The following is a 17,265-nucleotide window of genomic DNA, read 5'->3' as shown; positions in this document are numbered from 1 at the left end:
TGTCCAAATTCATTCCTTTAAACTAACAAAGACATTCACCTTTATGTGCACATTGAATAATTCAAGGACTAAACTGAAATAAAAAAAATTAAATACCAAAAATGTAATAGAGTATCTCCAGACACCAAAAATACCATTTAACTAAAAAAATATTACAACATTCTAATATACATGCACACACAACAGACGGACAAAATCATTTCACAGATATATTGGATGGAAAGAGTGAAGGAAATGATATCGAGTACATTCATCCTCCCATTCTACATTTTTCCACCACTCCTCTCCTTGAATCACAATCTTCTGTCCCTCTGCACTCTCGGAGTTTAGCGGAAGCTTCCTCAACTTGGGGCATTCTTTTATTATTGCTTCCTTCAGCTGTGGAAAAGGCAGCGCATCCCGGTATATTGTCTTCAGTTTTGGCAGTTTTTGTAGATCGAAAGCCTCGAGCTCCGAAAATAAGTTTGAATTTTCCGTCAGCTTGTCGTCTTCACTGAGTTTATCCTCACTGATGACTTCTTCTAAATCTTGGCATTCATGTATGGCCATTTTAACCAAATGTGGAACAAAGAATATCCATGTTGCATCCTTCAATTTCGGGCAACGAGCTAGTTTTATAAGCGTAACGCTGCGAAACCATCCTGCACTTGCAATCTCTGCGCGTTCAATCTTCACTTCTTCAAGATCTTCACAATCATAGACTCCTAGAAAATCCAGAGGTTGTATATTTGCTAAAGCCGAAATGCTCAAAAACCTTGAACCTTTGAGCAACTTAAGGATTACAGCTTCAACATTACAGCTCTGCAACTTGAGGGACATCATAGCTCTTTCCAACATAGAAAGGCTTTCAATACTAATGGTCAATACATTCAAATAAGCTAAACACTCGACTTCCTCCACCAACCATTCATAACCAGACCCCACCATTTTCAATACTTGCAACTTAGAGACATTGGATATCAGTTGTGGTGGGATTGTTTTTAAATTCGATGTGTGCTCGATATTCAAATACTTCAGCTTTTCTAGGACCTTCAACTCGACAGGAAGTGTTTTTAGTCCTGTGTAAGACAGATCGAGATGTTCTAGTGAAACCAACTTTGCAATTCCAACAGGCAATTCATCCAAATTAATGTTAAAGGACAAATCCAAAACCTTTAGCATAGGCATGAAATTGAAGAAATCGTTGATGATCACCTTCAACTCGTTCTTCCCTAGGAATAAAGTTAGGAGATTGGGGCACACAAATACCTGAGTTAGACTTTCGATTTGATTTCCCATGAGCGACACTCTTCGTACGTCTTCCCAGTTTTCTGCTACAGGTTGTCCCTTTAATTGCATACCTGCTTTTACGCAGAATTTATTCTTCTCGGATTCACTAGCTATCCACAAAGCCATGTCGCGGATCACATCGTGCATCTTTACGATGTCGCTTCTTACATCCTCTAATAAGCATGCGTCAATAAGAGAACCTAAGATGTACTCTCCCTGGTTTCGGACACTGCTTACAAGATGGTCCAACAATCCTTCCCCGATCCAACAATGGATTAGCTCACTTTTTCTAATGGGAAAACCTGATGGGAATAAACAACAATACAAGAAACAAGATCTCACCCTTTCATCAGGTAAACAGTCGTAACTGAATTTTAACTGAGGAAACATCTTTTTCCCTATCCCTGGGAAAACAGAGGCAGCTGATTGCCTTAAGGCCTTCATGGCATATTTCCATTCTCCAGGGGTCTTCTTGGAGGACATGGCTCGCCCAATTGTAATGAGTGCAAGCGATAGTCCGCCACACTCCTCTGCCATTGTTTCGGCTAACTTGCGAATATCTGGATGTCTATCAAGTGTTTCTGCTCCAACCTTGTCCAAAAATAGTTTCAACGCCTCTGCTTGCTGTAAACACTCCACTTTGATCTTTTTATGTGCTTCCATTTGAAAGCACACCTCGATAAGGCGAGCGGTGAAGATGATTTTCGAGCCGTTCTTTTGAGTCGGGAGAGGTACCCCGATTCTCGTTAGATCCCAAATATCATCCAACAACAGTACAAACTTCTTTTCACATAATTTGTTGAAGATGTCTGCAGCTTTCTCATCAATTCTCCTGTGCTTCCAAGCCTCATCCAAAAATCCTATCGTTTTGCCAATCTCTTCTTGGACTTTCTCAATTTGCAGATCTTGTGACACAACTACTCAAATTACTTGATTGAAATCATTCTGCATATCGAGGAATCTGTTGTTGATTTGGTTTAGGAGGGTCGTCTTGCCAACACCTCCTAGGCCCCATATAGGCCAATAATTCCCACTTGTTCATCTTGAATACTCCTCCAAAGATTATTGCAGGTGGAATCTAAACCCACAGTCGACACAGTAGGTCGTTTAGTAGCCACAGGAAGCGGTGCCTTGTCAGCCACGGGAATGAAAACTCCTTTGCTATGCTGCTCCTTCACCTCTTGGTACATTTCTGCAATTTGCTTCCCGAACTTGAGACTTGACTTGGGATGCAAGGTACACCAACCTCCCATACATGATTTTTTAATTTGCCAAGGACTTTCAGCAATCAGTAGATCAGCTTCGTTTATCACGGTTGAGGCCCTCGAAAGCCAACCCTCAACTTGGTTGAGCCGCTTAAGTTGTTGCTGTTCTTCAGCGATTCTGACCTGGTTCATCTCATCATTCCTAAGATGGTCCAATTCGGCTACTGCAGTTTTCAAAGCATCAAGGTTCTGTTCAAGCCTGCATATAAAAACTGACTACCACCGCACAATCCCAACAACGGGTAATGAGGGTATCGCATGAAAGTTGGATGGAGAAGAAGTTACCCATAGATGGTTTTGTTTACAGAAGAGAAGAGTTGAACAATGAATGAACAAAAGATGCTTTGGGTTGTTATAAGAAAAAGGAGAAAGAAAGAAGAATTCACATCTTGAAAATGACAGCTTCCATTAATTGGGTTATCTTAAAGCATCCGGAGCCACCTGGTATCCTTTTTTCTTCTGTTCTACAAATCTTGAAAATGACTTGACAGCTCCTTCATAATTGTTTATAAATCTTGAAAATGGCTGCACATTTAACACAATTTGGCCTATAAGTCAATATGTTTAGCAGCATCGAGGTCCAGGGCTCCCCTTTGCACGACAAATAGTAGGGAACTTCGTTTCTTTTGCATGAGCCAACAACCTTCAGCCGAAGATTACTCAGATGAGTACATCGTTGCAAAGCCAACATCATTCATTTTGATCTTCAGCTGGTCAATAATTCGCAGCATGATGTTGCTCTTGGCCTACATTTGATAATTGATGCTGCCGACATGCTTAGGCCTTCTTACTATAAAATTCAGGTGAGGTCAAATTCTGGACATGTATAGTCATATTTCAAGCATCATAGATTGGTTGGGGGGAACGGTTCTAATCGGGTTAAACATTAGTTATTGCACATCCGTTAACTAAATGGTTCAGAAGCACAAAACAAGCCCAACATGAGAGCACATGTTTGATATACCAGCTTTCTAAGAAAATGTACAATATGTAATTGAAATGCTTTTACAATGATAATGAATGATGCAACATTTAAGTCAATTTCCCCAGCCTTTCTTTGTAGCCTTGTGGAAGCTGGAGATTGCCAAAATGAAATGAATTATATAAACTGAGTCTCTTGCTGTCTCTTGAGGCTGATTAATTTTGCATTCGTCTATTAAAGGGAGCTGAGGTTTCAAGAATTTGCTTAGCTTCAATAAGTGTCTTCTTAAATCTCTCTAAATTGATCTTTAGATCTTGTCCATCAACATACACAGACCTGTGTGCATAGTATCCCTTAGAGATCACTGATTCAGGATCAGTAATCACTGGGTGATCTTTTCCGTAAGTGTCGAACGACGAACTTTCCTATGGTTCAATCTTGTACTTCAAGTATCGAAGCCCCATCGCATTTGCTGGTTCACCAAAGTAATTGGTTGCCGCCCATTCAAGTGTCAATGGCACCACTTGAACCATCACTGCACCTGTGGGCAAAAATATCTCATTTGTTAGACCAGCACCATCGGCTCCAACCATGACACTGCATGAGTTCAACACCTCAGCGAATTCATCCAAGTTCGACATCCTCTCAGGTTCCGCCCTTGTGACTCGAAAGCCTAGTCCCTCCATCATCTCCACCATTTCATTTTCGTTCAAAAACCTTCTTGAATTACGACGTGATATAAGCATCAGCACCGGTGTTTTAATCTCGGACACGTGGTTTATTTTCAGATTGTATGATACTTTCAAGAAGTGCTTGAAATCAAACATGGAATAACCTCCTGGAATATCAGTAATGTTGAGGGCTAGATTGTTATGGTATTTAAGCCCTATAACAGCCCCTGGAAAACAATGAACACTCACATCATCAGGATTTATAACATCATAACCAGACAAGTGAGACAGAACCCTGTTGTACTTTTGTGCCACCGAAGTTGGTAATCTGTGATTACAAATTTTAGTCGGGAGCTAAAATGGCTAGTTGTGATGAACAAAGGGATGATAATCTCATTGAACTCATGAAAAATATTGCCTGTGAACCCTTTTGAAGAGAAGACGACAGCTGTGACATTGTGGGTGGAATTGCAGGCTGGTGGCGGATTAATGGTGCTGTTCCCATGAAGAATCTGAACCGGTGAGACGAGTTTCATGGCGGTTTTGTCTTCTTTCCTTGCATGTGGCTTAACAATTCTGGTGACTTGTGGTGTTGGCACATAAACTGTCAACCCTTTGTTGAAGATCCTTATTGGTTTATTTTCTATGAATACCTCTGAATGAACATCATTGTGGCATGAAAATCCATTGGACTAGAACTGAACTCGATCGTCTCCTGTTTCATTAATCAACACAATATATACACTTTATGATTGTGAATTGGCATGAATTGAATTTTAAGAAATGAAAGAGATGAACCTCTAACAAGCCTTCTTAATAAAAATTCTTGGGGATCAACGTCATCAACATTGATCCTTGAATCTGATAACCTGTGGCCCCCTTCATTTCCATGGAGTTTCAAGTCAACCAAGTTTATGGTGTCATTAGATTGAAAAAGTGTAGCATAAACCAGAACAATTAACACCAACACATGTAGCTAAAGTTGCACAATTCACCAGCCTTTTTGAATCCTTCTTCGTCTCCTTTTAACCTGCAAAGTTAAAAAAGAGACCCTATTTGATTGTAATGAATTTCTTTGAAAAACCCAAATTAAACTCAGTTGAAGAAAAGCAAAGAACGAGTTTGGACAAGGTACCACACCCTTCACATTCAAACACAAATCAAACGTGACGTCAGAGACGCGTAGGAAAGGCTGGTATGCATCAATAAAGTAGCAGAATCAAGGTGCTTTTCATTCATTTTGTTTGTTGGATTTTGACAACCGTGGAATGTCGCTAGCTGAATCAATGGAAACCAAAGATATTTCTGAACTGAAAACGTTATTTTTCCCCCCCCAAAAGTAAAACTAGGTGCAGTCTGAGAATAAACATTATGTAAATGTTCTTAGGTTTCAGAAACCGATCGATAGTTGATTCACTATCAATCGAGAGTATATGACTCCAACTATCGAAGATTACTGGCCTTATTTCATTTGGAGAAGGTTATTCGATCATTATGTGTTTGTATAGTTAATGATAGTAATACTTGGTTTAATATAAAAATAAAATGTTTCTAAATTATGACTCGAAAAAAGTTTTAACGTATAAATAATTTTTCATTAAAAATAGGTGTCTAACGTTTTTTATTTTAGGTGCTCAGACGTTAATCGCCGTTAGAAATCTCTATTAAGTGACACATGTCACGTAATGGTAATTTTGAGAATTTTTATTTAAAATAAAAAATTAAATAAAAGTATATTTTTTAAAAAACCTTAAATTTTATCAAATCTTAAAAAAACCCAAAACTTTTGAAACTTTAATTTAATCTAGTCGTCATAGTCGGCCGCCACCAACGCCGTTGATCAGCTGAACAACCAACGACAAGTGATCGGCCAACCACCCACGACCAAAACCCTCGTACTTTCGCAACCGATCGAACACTCAAAAGCGATATAAATGAAAGATTTTGTTTTAAGGATTTGAGTATTTGGTTTAAGGATTTATTTTTAGGAATTTATAGATTTAGGGGGATTGGGTGTTCGATCGGTTGAGAAAGCATGGGGATTTTCATCATGGGTGGTTGGTCGATCACACTCCATTGGGTGTGCAGTCGATTAACGGCGTTGGTAGCAGTTGGCGATGACAAAGAAATTAAAATTAAGTTTTTAAAAGTTTTGAGTTTTTTTTTAAGATTTGAAAAATATATTTTTTACTTTTTTAAAATAAAAATTCTCAAAATTACCAGAACGTGATATGTGACACTTAACGGATATTTTAACGACGGTTAACTCCCGAACATCTAAAATGGTAACGGAAAAAACGTTAATCATCTATTTTTAACAAAAAAATCTTTAGGCACTAAAACATTTTTCCAGACATAATTTAGGCATTTATTTTTTAATTAAGCATTAATACTTTGTGTTCAACTTTAAACCCAAATTACATAAATAAAGCCAAATCACACACATCTTAGGATTTCCACTGATGCTAGAATAAAGCTTAAGCAATAATGGATCCATTGTCTTCAAACTGCACAACCAAAGGCAAGTAACCGGTAACAAGAAACAAATATATCCTTTGAGGTTTATGTATAATTCTTAAAAGAAATACATATCACACATTGATTTAAGCTCCCTCCTATTGAGCTTCTTCTTCTGGTGGTGATGAATGAAATATGAAAATATCAGCTTCTTCTGGTAGCCTAAAGCTCACCCTTTTCTTCGACTTCCCACTTTGGCTCATGCTCAAAGAAACCTCAACAATGTCTTCTTCTTCTTCACCAGCTTTCAAACTCCCTATTGCTTTAGACGAGCTGCTGGTATTCGTATTTTCTACGACGGAAGACGGGAAAACTCTCTTGGAGGAGTGATGTTTGAAAATATGGTATTCACCCGTCCCGTTTATCTTTTGCAGCCCTGGTGAAGCAATCAGCCAATCCTCCAGGGTGAGCTCTTTTGCCCTGTTTCGCTGCTGCTTCTCTTTTTCCTGCAACAGTTCCCTCTCTTTGGCTACGTTTTTCCACATGCAGATCAACATCAACAAAGACAGGACCGAGCAAGAACTTCGGTTACGATCGTTGTCGTGCTTTGTTTCCTCTTGATCGGACAACCTTGATTGTCCGAAACAAGAGAATCTACAACCCATGTTTTAAACTATAAAAAATCATAAACTCAAGAACTCTGTTTAGGTATTGTTCATAATACAGTAAGTTATATATATATATATATATATATATATAGGATTCCTAGATGGTTTCTCCAAAAGATTCATCCGGAAATAGCGTAGTTGTTATCGATACACAGTCATTGGTCAATGTTAAGCTAAACTTGTTTGTTTTGTAGGACTACAGAATCTGTACCTCATTTCTTTATCCAAATGACTAAAAACCCCCATGCTGATGCCATTTATTCCCATAATTCCATGGGCAGAACAGTAACAGAGTTAAATACAGATTAAGGTTATATTAAATGCTAGAAATTACCAGACAGGTAGGGACACACTGTCTTGACTTATACACCTGCTTATATATGTTGACAAACAAACTTTGTTGAATTTGGTGAAGAAGCCAAGAAAACCAACGGATGTAGCTAAAAACAGTTGTCAATAAGTATAAATTCTTTCTCAAATAAATTACAAATGAAGAACAATGACAGGATATCATAGACAGTCAACGGAATTGTTTAATTAGCATTTTAACAAATTCACAAACTTGATTGATTGATCGACTTATTAAAAGATTTTCAACGCCCACAGTGAATTATGTTGGGAAGAACCTTGTGCCTTGATGTCATTGCATTGCAACTTTTTTTTTCCTTTTTTTTTTCTTGGAGAAAATGTAACAAATCTAAGCAATGCAAAGAACAGAAGAACGTGAATCAAAAAACCAGCTTCCAAATGCTAAATACCACAATTATTACACATCTAATAACAGTATACTCTCCAGTCACCGACTATATCGCTCTTGGATTCACTAAATGAAATCTGGTAATAACACTAATGACAAGATTCACTAAATGAAATCTGGTAATAACACTAATAACAAGACACGAGTGTAAAATCTATCCTTATATTTATTAGGGTGATGCTGGAACTGGATCAGTTCCGGAAACGTGAGAGGCTGCGTCCTCTTTTGATATTGCGACATGGTTGGAAGGAGATGTCAGTTTCGTGCTGTCCCTCCTTCCATCTCTTGTACCAGACCTGTTTCCATTTTGACTAGCATTTAGTGATAACCTTCTGCTGGGAGTTCCGTTGCTTCCACCATTTGCTCGAGTACCCACCATCTTCTTCGTACTAGATGCTCGAGCAGGGCTTGGTCTTGAACCGAAGATGGCTTCTTGTTCAGGGTTTTGCTGATCACTGAACTTCTTCTGATCCTGCAAGTCCATGAGTTAACTATATTTATCAGAAGAGTAAACACTTTATATGCTAAACGAGAAATTTTAGCTGAAAACTCTTTTTTGAGTTCCCTTTCGTCCTATCAAGATCTACGTCCATGCTTGTTATAACCAATAATGAATTGAAACCTTACCTTAAGCCTTCGTTTTTCTTCTTCTCTTTCTTGCCTAAGCATGGCATATTCATCTAGCATGGCAAGGAGGGGAACACCGTCATACGTGAACATTATGCCACGAGCTTCTTCCCAAACTCGAGTTTTGGCAACCATAGTGTCAACCATACCTACAAAAAGGCCAATAAAACCAATTAAAAAAATATGGGCTTACAGGCATGCTATGCAGATCTAAAGTGGTAGCACTACCACACATAGTTTAAGGCAAATATGTCATCAATGGATGAAAGGAGGAATTATAGGCTTCAGGGAAGATTTCAGCTCTTGTTTTTCGAATCCCATGCAATTGCCATGCCGTAACTGCCTAAATTCACATTAATTATTCACAAAAAACCTTCATCTTTAAGATTTTTTTTTTAATTTTTGATTACCACAATCTAGTTTGGTAAAAAAGTGGGGAACAAAATTTAGTGGATACTTTCTATCGAGCCTAATCAAAGATAGGTTAGAAGGAACTTTAAGACCAGAAATTGAATTGCAATTTGCAAATGATTTTCATAGAGATTTTGTATTTAATTGTCTTCTATTTAACAGAAGAAAAAAAAATGCAATTTCACACAATATCCACCAATGGCATAAGAATCACCATCCTGTAAATATGATTCTAGAAGGTCCTACCTGGAATTTTGTTGACAAGAGTACGAGCTTTCTCAGCACGCTTGAGATTTAAGTGTGCACCCCTGCTTGAATTGTACCTATTCTCATCCTGTCCCAGCAAGGAAATATCAGTGGAAGCCTAACGTTCAATGTAATTAGAGGTTAAAGTAGAACAAGATATGAGCATTCACAGGGAAACATCATCAAATCCGAGTACTTTAAAAGTCCAAAACATTTATCGGGAAACATTGGAATAAGATGAGGGGTTCAAGAATCAGCACTAAGGTTCAAAGCATTATTAACTATTTATCAAGAAAGAGATGGATCCACAACACTCAACCCAAGATACTTAGTTATATCATGTTAGGATAACATGTTGGACAACAATAATTATGGACAGATTATCAAAAAATTTCCAGGAGAGAGCGGTGGGAGCAAGAAGCCAGAGAGAAAGTTTAAGGAAAGATTTAATACCCGATTATAGTCTTCAAGCCAACTTTCTTCTTCACAAGCTGACATCCATTTTTCAACCCTATCTAATATTTCTTTTCTACTATGGACTTCTTCTTTTGCTTTTGCTATCTGATTATCCATGTCAGCTAGTAACTCAGTAGGCTCAACATTCCCAGAATCAATCAGAGCCATAATTTTCTCCCTAGCAGCCTCTGGATCTATCTCTATATGCACGCGGACAAATATCTCCTCAAGCTCCACTTGCTTTTTGAAGGCGATTTCCTTCATCCTGCTTGCTTTTAGCTGATCAAGCCGTTCAACTTCTATCTCCGCCTTCAGGGAAATGGAAAACGAATATAAGCAACAGTTCTCATTCAAACTTAAACACCAACTAAGAAATTCGACTAACCTGCTCAATCAAATCTAGAGCAAGAGCACCAGGCACAGTCACATCATCAACTGAAGCGGAGATGTTGCAGGTAACATGGTCGAATAATCTTCTTTCTTCTTCAGGAGTGTCCATCAAATTCCAGAGATCAATCAGCTGAGTTGCTAACTCTTGAAGCTGTCAAAAGAGGAAAGTGTAAACCTCATAATTCCATTTATTGGAACAAAAGTGCCAAGAAGTGTATATTTAACTCATATATCTACATTCACTATAAAGATGATTCCGTGAGGACATATATCATCAATCTGCGATTGTTCAAGTAACAAAGCATCAAGAAGAAAAATGGGTAGTACATTTTCAAAAGGGGAAAAGATGAAAAGAATTGCTGCATTCAACAAAGATACCTTATGAAGCCTTTGTTTCTTATCTTCATTTAGAGCTGAAACTGTTTTGGCCAACCTCGATAGTGTGTCATTGCTGATGCTCTTTGACTGCACACCAGTAGTGTCATCTAAGCTTGGATGAACTTCAGTTACAGTACTAAAGAAGTCCATTCCGAGGACAGCACAGAGATCATGCACAGTACCGACAAATTCAAGGACTTTATGCAGCCGATCACTCTGCAATGTAAAATGAGAAGTTAGTGAAATGATGCATGCATAGACTACAAACCAGGATATCTAAAGCAATGGATTTACCTTCTCCTTTTGAAGATCTTGCAGCTTTACTTGATACTCATCCAACTTCTTCAGGGACAAGTCTGACTCATCCACTGCCGGAGCACCTAACTCACTAGCATTCCCAGCAATTTCCCCACATATCTTCTGAATCTGAGATTGTACATCAGAAAACTCCTTAACTCTCTCCTCTTTCTGTTTCCACAGCTGTTCGAGTGCTGGTGCAATAGCTGCAAGTTGTTCCTTGATTGTTCCCGATGCCTTCTCAGGCTGTAATAACCCAAAGAAATGATAAGGGATCCAGCTCACAGTCTCTTATAGTAAACTTGTAAATAGCATTAATGTGCATATAAAGAGTAATGGCCTCCTAGTATCTAAAGAAACTTTGAGTATAAGGTGAAATAAGTGATTACTCACAATGTCGACCAAACTTTTGTTTCCAAGAGCTGAGACAAGAGTAGAGAGCTCAAGTTTGGCATCTGACAAGACCTGAAGAAGTTGTGCTCTTGATGTTGCACCCTGCTCAACCTTCCTCTTGTATACATCCAAGCATTCTTGTTCTATCTGAAGAAGCATCTTGTCTCTCTCTTCATCACTTTCACCAACTTCATCCCAAATTTCCTACAATCAATTGCAGAACATTTTACAGGTTATATTTCCACAGACCTGTACTAGAAACAAAGGGTTTATGTACGAGAACCAACTTAAAAGTTGCATTACCTGCAATTTCTGCAGTAAAGAACCACAGGTGGTTTCTCCAAGAAGAGGATTTTCTGCATCCGTTACTGCCATTTAATCTACCACGTCAAACTAGACTGCAGCAGGGAAGCATTTAATAGACATTTAACACAACTTTCCTGTGAACCCGGAGCCACACATGAAAAGAACAATCCAGGAGTAAAGAACTATATGTAGACCAGCACAAACAGCATTTTACTAGACTAAATGATATAAAAATCTAACAGTTGGGAGAAGCTTCAAGAACTATATTTGTAAAACTAAAGAATATCATGGCAATAAAATGTTTAAATTAGAAGTGAACAAAGACATCAATTGAAAAGGTATTGGCATATCAAATCCATATAAAAGAAGCTCAAAGGAGTAAATAATGGCCAGTGCCACTATGGCATTTAGCAAACAGGCTAGATAATACCTCTAAATATTTTTGTTTTTAGGAACTGCAGCAAGCTGACAAACAGGAGGTATTAATTAAGTAAGATCATACCAAAGCAGAAGACAAAAGAAAAGACTCAATCAGTGACTATGGCACCAAAGTGCAATTGATCAAGCATACCATTATAAAATTTGGCTTCTCAAACACTGAAATTTTATAAAGGTGGAGAAACACAGATTTAATAAATTGTTGCGAAATCATCAGCAATTAAGCATTAAAAAAGTATTGAATTTCTTCATACTCACATTCCTCAATCAAAAACCAAAGAAACTCTTTGGTTCACTAAAACCGAACAATCAGCTTAACAATAAAAACCCAACTTCACAAATTAGCTTATTTCCCACCACTCACTTAACAACTAAAAACCAAGCTAAAAACCCTTAATAATCTCACACATTTAGAAAAATAATTGCAAGAACAACTCCAAAAGCTACCTATATCTCCCTTAATCCCAACTACAACAAAAAAAAACATATACTGAAAATGCAGCAAAGAAAACAAAGAAACAGAATGAGCAAGAAACAAAGCATACCCAGATCTTCTTTTCAGTACCCAGATCTTCTTTTCAGCAAAGATTTCTGGGTTTTTCTTCTTCAGATCTAAAGCTTTGATATGTGCAGAGAGCAAGTTCGTGAGAGTCAGAGAAGCTTAGATACAGAGAGAGGAGTGAAAACTGCAGAGTGTGGGACCTTTATTGTATCTCAATGTCCGGACAAATTCTTTTGATGGATAAGTACCCTGTTTTTTCCGTTATTTACTATCATGACACTATATCGATCTCTATCGTTTTGAATTTACTTGATTGTCCCTTGTGATTTTCTAGACCTTTTGCTCCTTCATGTGAACCGCTACGAAACAAATTAAATATATTTTGCCAGCTTAATTAAAAAAAAAAGGTTAAAACTATACCTTGGAATCATCCCTCCCCACCCCCTTTTTTTATATATATTATTGGCTGATGCTGGCACATTCTACAAGCATGGGTAAACACACTAAATGATGTGTAATTATAATACGATAAATTATAAATTATTAAATGTATAATTATAATTTAGTTAAAAATTAAAATATAATTTAATTAAAATATAATATTTCTAAAAAAATAATTTTTATAATTTTATTTTAGATCAAATATAAATTTGGAAAATTTATAAACTCTAGTTTATTTTAATATCTTGTAAGTCACTGCCACCGTCACTATCATCGTCGTCGTTGATATCCTCTTTCGCAGACGAGTGAGTATTTTTCGTTCATCCTTATCGATGTGTACGTCGTTCACCGTTGTTCGCGTAATCAATCCCTTAAAGTAAGTTTTATTAATTTTAATTTGTTTCATAATTAGGCTTCCGACCAAGCAATCATCGACGGGTGGGACCTCCTCGGCTGTCAACGCCTACAACGAAAGTGGCTATAGATGCCAGCGTGGTGCTACCGCCATCTTATCATCTTTTCTTAATCCCTTAATTCATGAATCCCAATCCTAATATCGGTGACGACGACAACAACGACGGTAGTGACGGCGACGGTAGCTTACAAAATATTGAAATAAACTAGGGTTTGTAAATTTTCTAAATTTATATTTGATCTAATTTAATTAAAATAAAAGTATAAAAATTATTTTTTTAGAAATATTGTATTTTAATTTTTAACTAAATTATAATTATACGTTTAGTACTTTGTGATTTAACGTTTTATAATTTAACTTATTAATGTTCACGTTTACCATGTTCATCTATGCTCGACGTGCATTGTAGAATTTTTATTTTACGTGTTTTGTAATGTAAAGTTCATGTCATTGACAATGACGAAACTCAACGCTATTTTTTCAGGAGGTCATTTTTCAAATAAATTATATATATATATATATATATATATATATATATATATATATCATATTAATAAAATAAAATTTTATAAATTCTTAAAATTCATCTATTCACGTAAAAATTTAAAGAAACAAAATTGATTTAACTTTTTTTTTGTTTGCCCATGATTTCAAACAATCTATAACATATAACTATAAAAATATATCAATTTAATTTTATAGTAAATTCACATAATATACAAATTTAATCAATAAATTTTAAAATTTATATTTATATAATCAGAAGGTATTTTAAAATATTTTCATATATATACTTAAATGTGTGTTTGATTTTTTATTTTCAGAGATAAAAATTCATAAACCCACATACTAAATATAGATATTTAAAACAAAACCATAAATATAATTAAATTGAAAAATATCTTTAAAAAAATACCTTCAACTAAATTAAAATTCTTGATAACTTAATTTAAATTCTCACCTCAAATAAGATGAACAACCAAACAAGTAAAAACACAAATTTTCTTTTGTATCTTGTATTAAAAATAACAAACAAAAAATAAATTTTCATTTATTTAAAAATAAAACCATAATACAAAAATTTCACTATTTTTAATAAATTATATTTAAATGATTTCTAAATTTTAAAATATTTTACATATTTTGTGAAGTAATTAAATTTAATAAATTATTTTATATATATATATATATGTCATTACGTTTTTAATTGCAGGTATCAAATTAAAATTAAATAATATGAATAATTTTTAAAGAAAAAAAATTAGAAACTAAAATGGAACAAAAGTGATAGCTTAGGCCTTAAACGTGAAGTTTACCGTAATTAAATTCATTTGCAAACTGAATATAAGTTAGGCTTGGTGTTTTGACTGCCTAACATCCGAAGGGTAAAGCGAAGGAATTTTCCACGGCGACTCTGTTTAGAAAGGCCCTTGGAAGTTCAAATATCTTCCCTGCTTATCCCACTTAAAGTAAACCAGAATCTAGCAAGGTGTGAAGAAATGCAAAACCAGAGAGGACATGCTCATGTCTTGGTGGTCACCTACCCTGCCCAAGGCCACATCAATCCTCTTGTCCAGTTCTCTAAACGTTTAACCTCCAAAGGAGTGAAGGCCACCATAGCGACCACCCCTTACACCATCGGCTCCATCAACGTAAACAGTGCGATAGCCGTCGAGCCAATCTCCGATGGCTTCGATGAAGGAGGGTTCAACCAAGCTCCAACTCTAGAAGCCTACTTGGACTCCTTCAAAACTGCCGGGTCTAAAACTTTGGCAGAGCTGATAATTAAGCTCAAAAACTCAGGGTTACCCGTCTGTTGTGTTGTGTATGATTCGTTACTGTCTTGGGCTCTCGGTGTAGCCAAGGGATTCGGCATCCCTGCAGCTATAATGTTGACGAACTCGGCTACGGCATGCTCGTTTTATTGGCAAATCAATCGAGGAGACTTGACTTTGCCTGTGGAACAAGAAACCTTAGCAGCCCCGATGACGCATGGCTTGCCGTCCGTCGAACATCTCCGATCTGCCGAGTTTTCTTGCTCAGCCGACGAATCAATCTGCTTATTTGGCACTGATCTTGGAAAATCTTGGCACTCTGGATGAGAATGATTGGGTTTTCTGTAACTCCTTCGAGGAGCTGGAAAGTGAGGTAATTCTGAATTTTTCTTTACAAGATCATCAAGTTCCTTTTCTCATTTTCTTGGCTGCTTATTTTTCTTTGAAAAAGCTAGTGGAGGCTTTGAGGGCGGAGTGGCCTGTGGTAACGATCGGTCCCATGGTGCCATCATTCTACTTGGATCGTCAAATCGAAGGAGATACAAGCTATGCAGCTAGCCTGTGGAACCATGATAATGATCAGTGCCTCAAATGGCTGGACTCAAAGCCATTAAAGTCAGCGGTGTATGTATCATTTGGAAGCATGGCGTGCATTTCAACTGATCAGTTTCAGGAAGTAGCATGGGGCTTGAAAGCAAGCAATATGCCCTTCTTGTGGGTAGTGAAGGAATTCAAAGACCACTGGTTGCTCAAGTTCATCGACTCGATCGGAGAAACAGGGCTAATTGTTACATGGTGCAACCAACTAGAGGTGTTGGCTCACCAACCACCTAGGCATCCCGATGGTGGGTGTGCCACAGTGGAGTGACCAGCCAACTAATTCCAAGTTCTTAGCGGATGTATGGAAGGTAGGTGTGAGAGCAAAAGTAAACCGTAATCATGAGGGAGGAACTCATGAAGTGTTTAACGGAAGTGATGACTGGAGAAAGAAGCGGAGAGATTAGGAGTAAAGCATCGAAGTGGAGGGAGCTTGCTAAAGAGGCTGTTAGCGCAGGTGGGACCTCAGATAAGAACATTGAGGAGTTTATTGCAAAGCTACCAAATCCTCAAGTGTAAGTGCTAAAGAGAAGAAAGCATGATTCTATCATTTGATAATTACCATGCGATCCTTCAGCTCTTTGATGCACGTCACTAATATTTATTAATAAAAGATATATTCTACAAGAGTATATTCAATTAAATCAAATTTCCAGCAGATAGTGTTACACATTCCAGGCTTTTAACTGATAGCTTTCATGAAATTTCGCAAATGAAACTTGTATGACAATCTTTGAAACCATAGAACAAAGTGTAACTCACAGTAAATTGAGCCTGAACACCGTGAAGATGTTCTTGTTTCCACGAATCGGGGAATACAAATGGAAAGGACTTCGTCTCAACGTGTCAAATACCGGTTATGGAATCAAGGAAACCACGAATACTTTATCACCCTCTTATGTACCAAAAGTAAAACCTACAAAAAGAAGAAAAAGAGATTACAATTTACAGCAAATAAATTGATCTCGACCCTTGTTGAAAGACCACTACACCAGGAGTCAAACTGTGAGTTTATTACAGAAAATAAGATACGAAGGAGTGTTGGAAACATAGAGATATAGCCAGATCGAAGCGCGGATTAAATGAGTCCACCATAACGGAACAATTCAAGAATCCAACCAACATGGGCAAGAATTCTTCTTTGTAATCCAAAGAACAAAGAATTTTTCTTATATATATTCATTATAATGTTGATTCCGGCCATCACTTTCTGGTAGGTATGTATTTGATGTTCTGAACCAAACGGAATAGATTAAGCTATGGTAGACATAAACATGTTTGATGCAGTAAAACAAAATTTTGGAAGTCGGATTTAATCGTAATTAGTTTGTATCGGTGGATCTTTACTATCTGCAGCAGGAATCTTTCGAACATTATAGACTCATCTTGATCAATAGTTGTTGCAGAAATATTGAGGACTGGAATATCACCAACCTGAAAATATTTGACACCATCATCCATAAGTTATAAAACCGCAGTTCACAATCTTTTTCAGCTTCTATTTCGTGGTCTATTTTGACAACAGTCTTCATATTTTTGTACCCGTTTTCAGGCATCCAACATCTACGATAACATTGTAACTGA

The 17,265-nt window shown here is 36.9% G+C and overlaps 2 protein-coding genes and 1 pseudogene across 2 annotated transcripts; 1 reads left to right on the top strand and 2 right to left on the bottom strand.

Moving 5' to 3' along the window:
• Positions 1–201: 201 nt before the first annotated feature.
• On the bottom strand, positions 202–4,663 carry LOC120160653 (probable disease resistance protein At5g63020). Its single transcript, XM_039171015.1, has 4 exons — positions 4,546–4,663; positions 3,901–4,354; positions 2,321–2,733; positions 202–2,186 (listed from the first exon to the last, which is right to left on the bottom strand). The coding sequence occupies exons 1-4, from the start codon at positions 4,661–4,663 to the stop codon at positions 202–204; spliced, it is 2,970 nt and encodes a 989-aa protein (XP_039026946.1).
• Positions 4,664–8,175: 3,512 nt separating this feature from the next.
• Positions 8,176–12,639, bottom strand: LOC120160528 (65-kDa microtubule-associated protein 1-like). Its single transcript, XM_039170939.1, has 10 exons — positions 12,517–12,639; positions 11,511–11,605; positions 11,208–11,411; positions 10,812–11,060; positions 10,518–10,733; positions 10,135–10,290; positions 9,747–10,058; positions 9,294–9,381; positions 8,637–8,785; positions 8,176–8,481 (listed from the first exon to the last, which is right to left on the bottom strand). The coding sequence occupies exons 2-10, from the start codon at positions 11,580–11,582 to the stop codon at positions 8,179–8,181; spliced, it is 1,749 nt and encodes a 582-aa protein (XP_039026870.1). The 5' UTR covers positions 11,583–11,605; positions 12,517–12,639; the 3' UTR covers positions 8,176–8,178.
• Positions 12,640–14,774: 2,135 nt separating this feature from the next.
• Positions 14,775–16,218, top strand: LOC120160529 (annotated as a pseudogene).
• The last annotated feature ends 1,047 nt before the right edge of the window (positions 16,219–17,265 follow it).

Source organism: Hibiscus syriacus, unplaced genomic scaffold, assembly GCF_006381635.1.
Source record: "Hibiscus syriacus cultivar Baekdansim isolate YM2019G1 unplaced genomic scaffold, ASM638163v2 tig00111392_pilon, whole genome shotgun sequence".
In the NCBI taxonomy this organism is placed as follows: domain Eukaryota; kingdom Viridiplantae; phylum Streptophyta; class Magnoliopsida; order Malvales; family Malvaceae; genus Hibiscus; species Hibiscus syriacus.
Note: the sequence above shows the minus strand (reverse complement) of the source record. Positions and strands in the feature narration are given on the sequence as shown.

What these genes read in the sequence shown, in the direction of transcription:
- LOC120160653 (XM_039171015.1), bottom strand. Translation starts at nt 4,663, where the DNA reads ATGAAACTCGTCTCACCGGTTCAGATTCTTCATGGGAACAGCACCATT. An exon ending in ATGGGGCTTCGATACTTGAA is followed by an intron (nt 2,734 to 3,900) that starts GTACAAGATTGA and finishes TTTTATATGCAG; the next exon opens with GCTTGAACAGAACCTTGATG. An exon ending in CTGCAATAATCTTTGGAGGA is followed by an intron (nt 2,187 to 2,320) that starts GTATTCAAGATG and finishes TAATTTGAGTAG; the next exon opens with TTGTGTCACAAGATCTGCAA.
- LOC120160528 (XM_039170939.1), bottom strand. Translation starts at nt 11,582, where the DNA reads ATGGCAGTAACGGATGCAGAAAATCCTCTTCTTGGAGAAACCACCTGT. An exon ending in CTTTACTGCAGAAATTGCAG is followed by an intron (nt 11,412 to 11,510) that starts GTAATGCAACTT and finishes AATTGATTGTAG; the next exon opens with GAAATTTGGGATGAAGTTGG. An exon ending in AGAAACAAAGGCTTCATAAG is followed by an intron (nt 10,291 to 10,517) that starts GTATCTTTGTTG and finishes CTCTTTTGACAG; the next exon opens with CTTCAAGAGTTAGCAACTCA.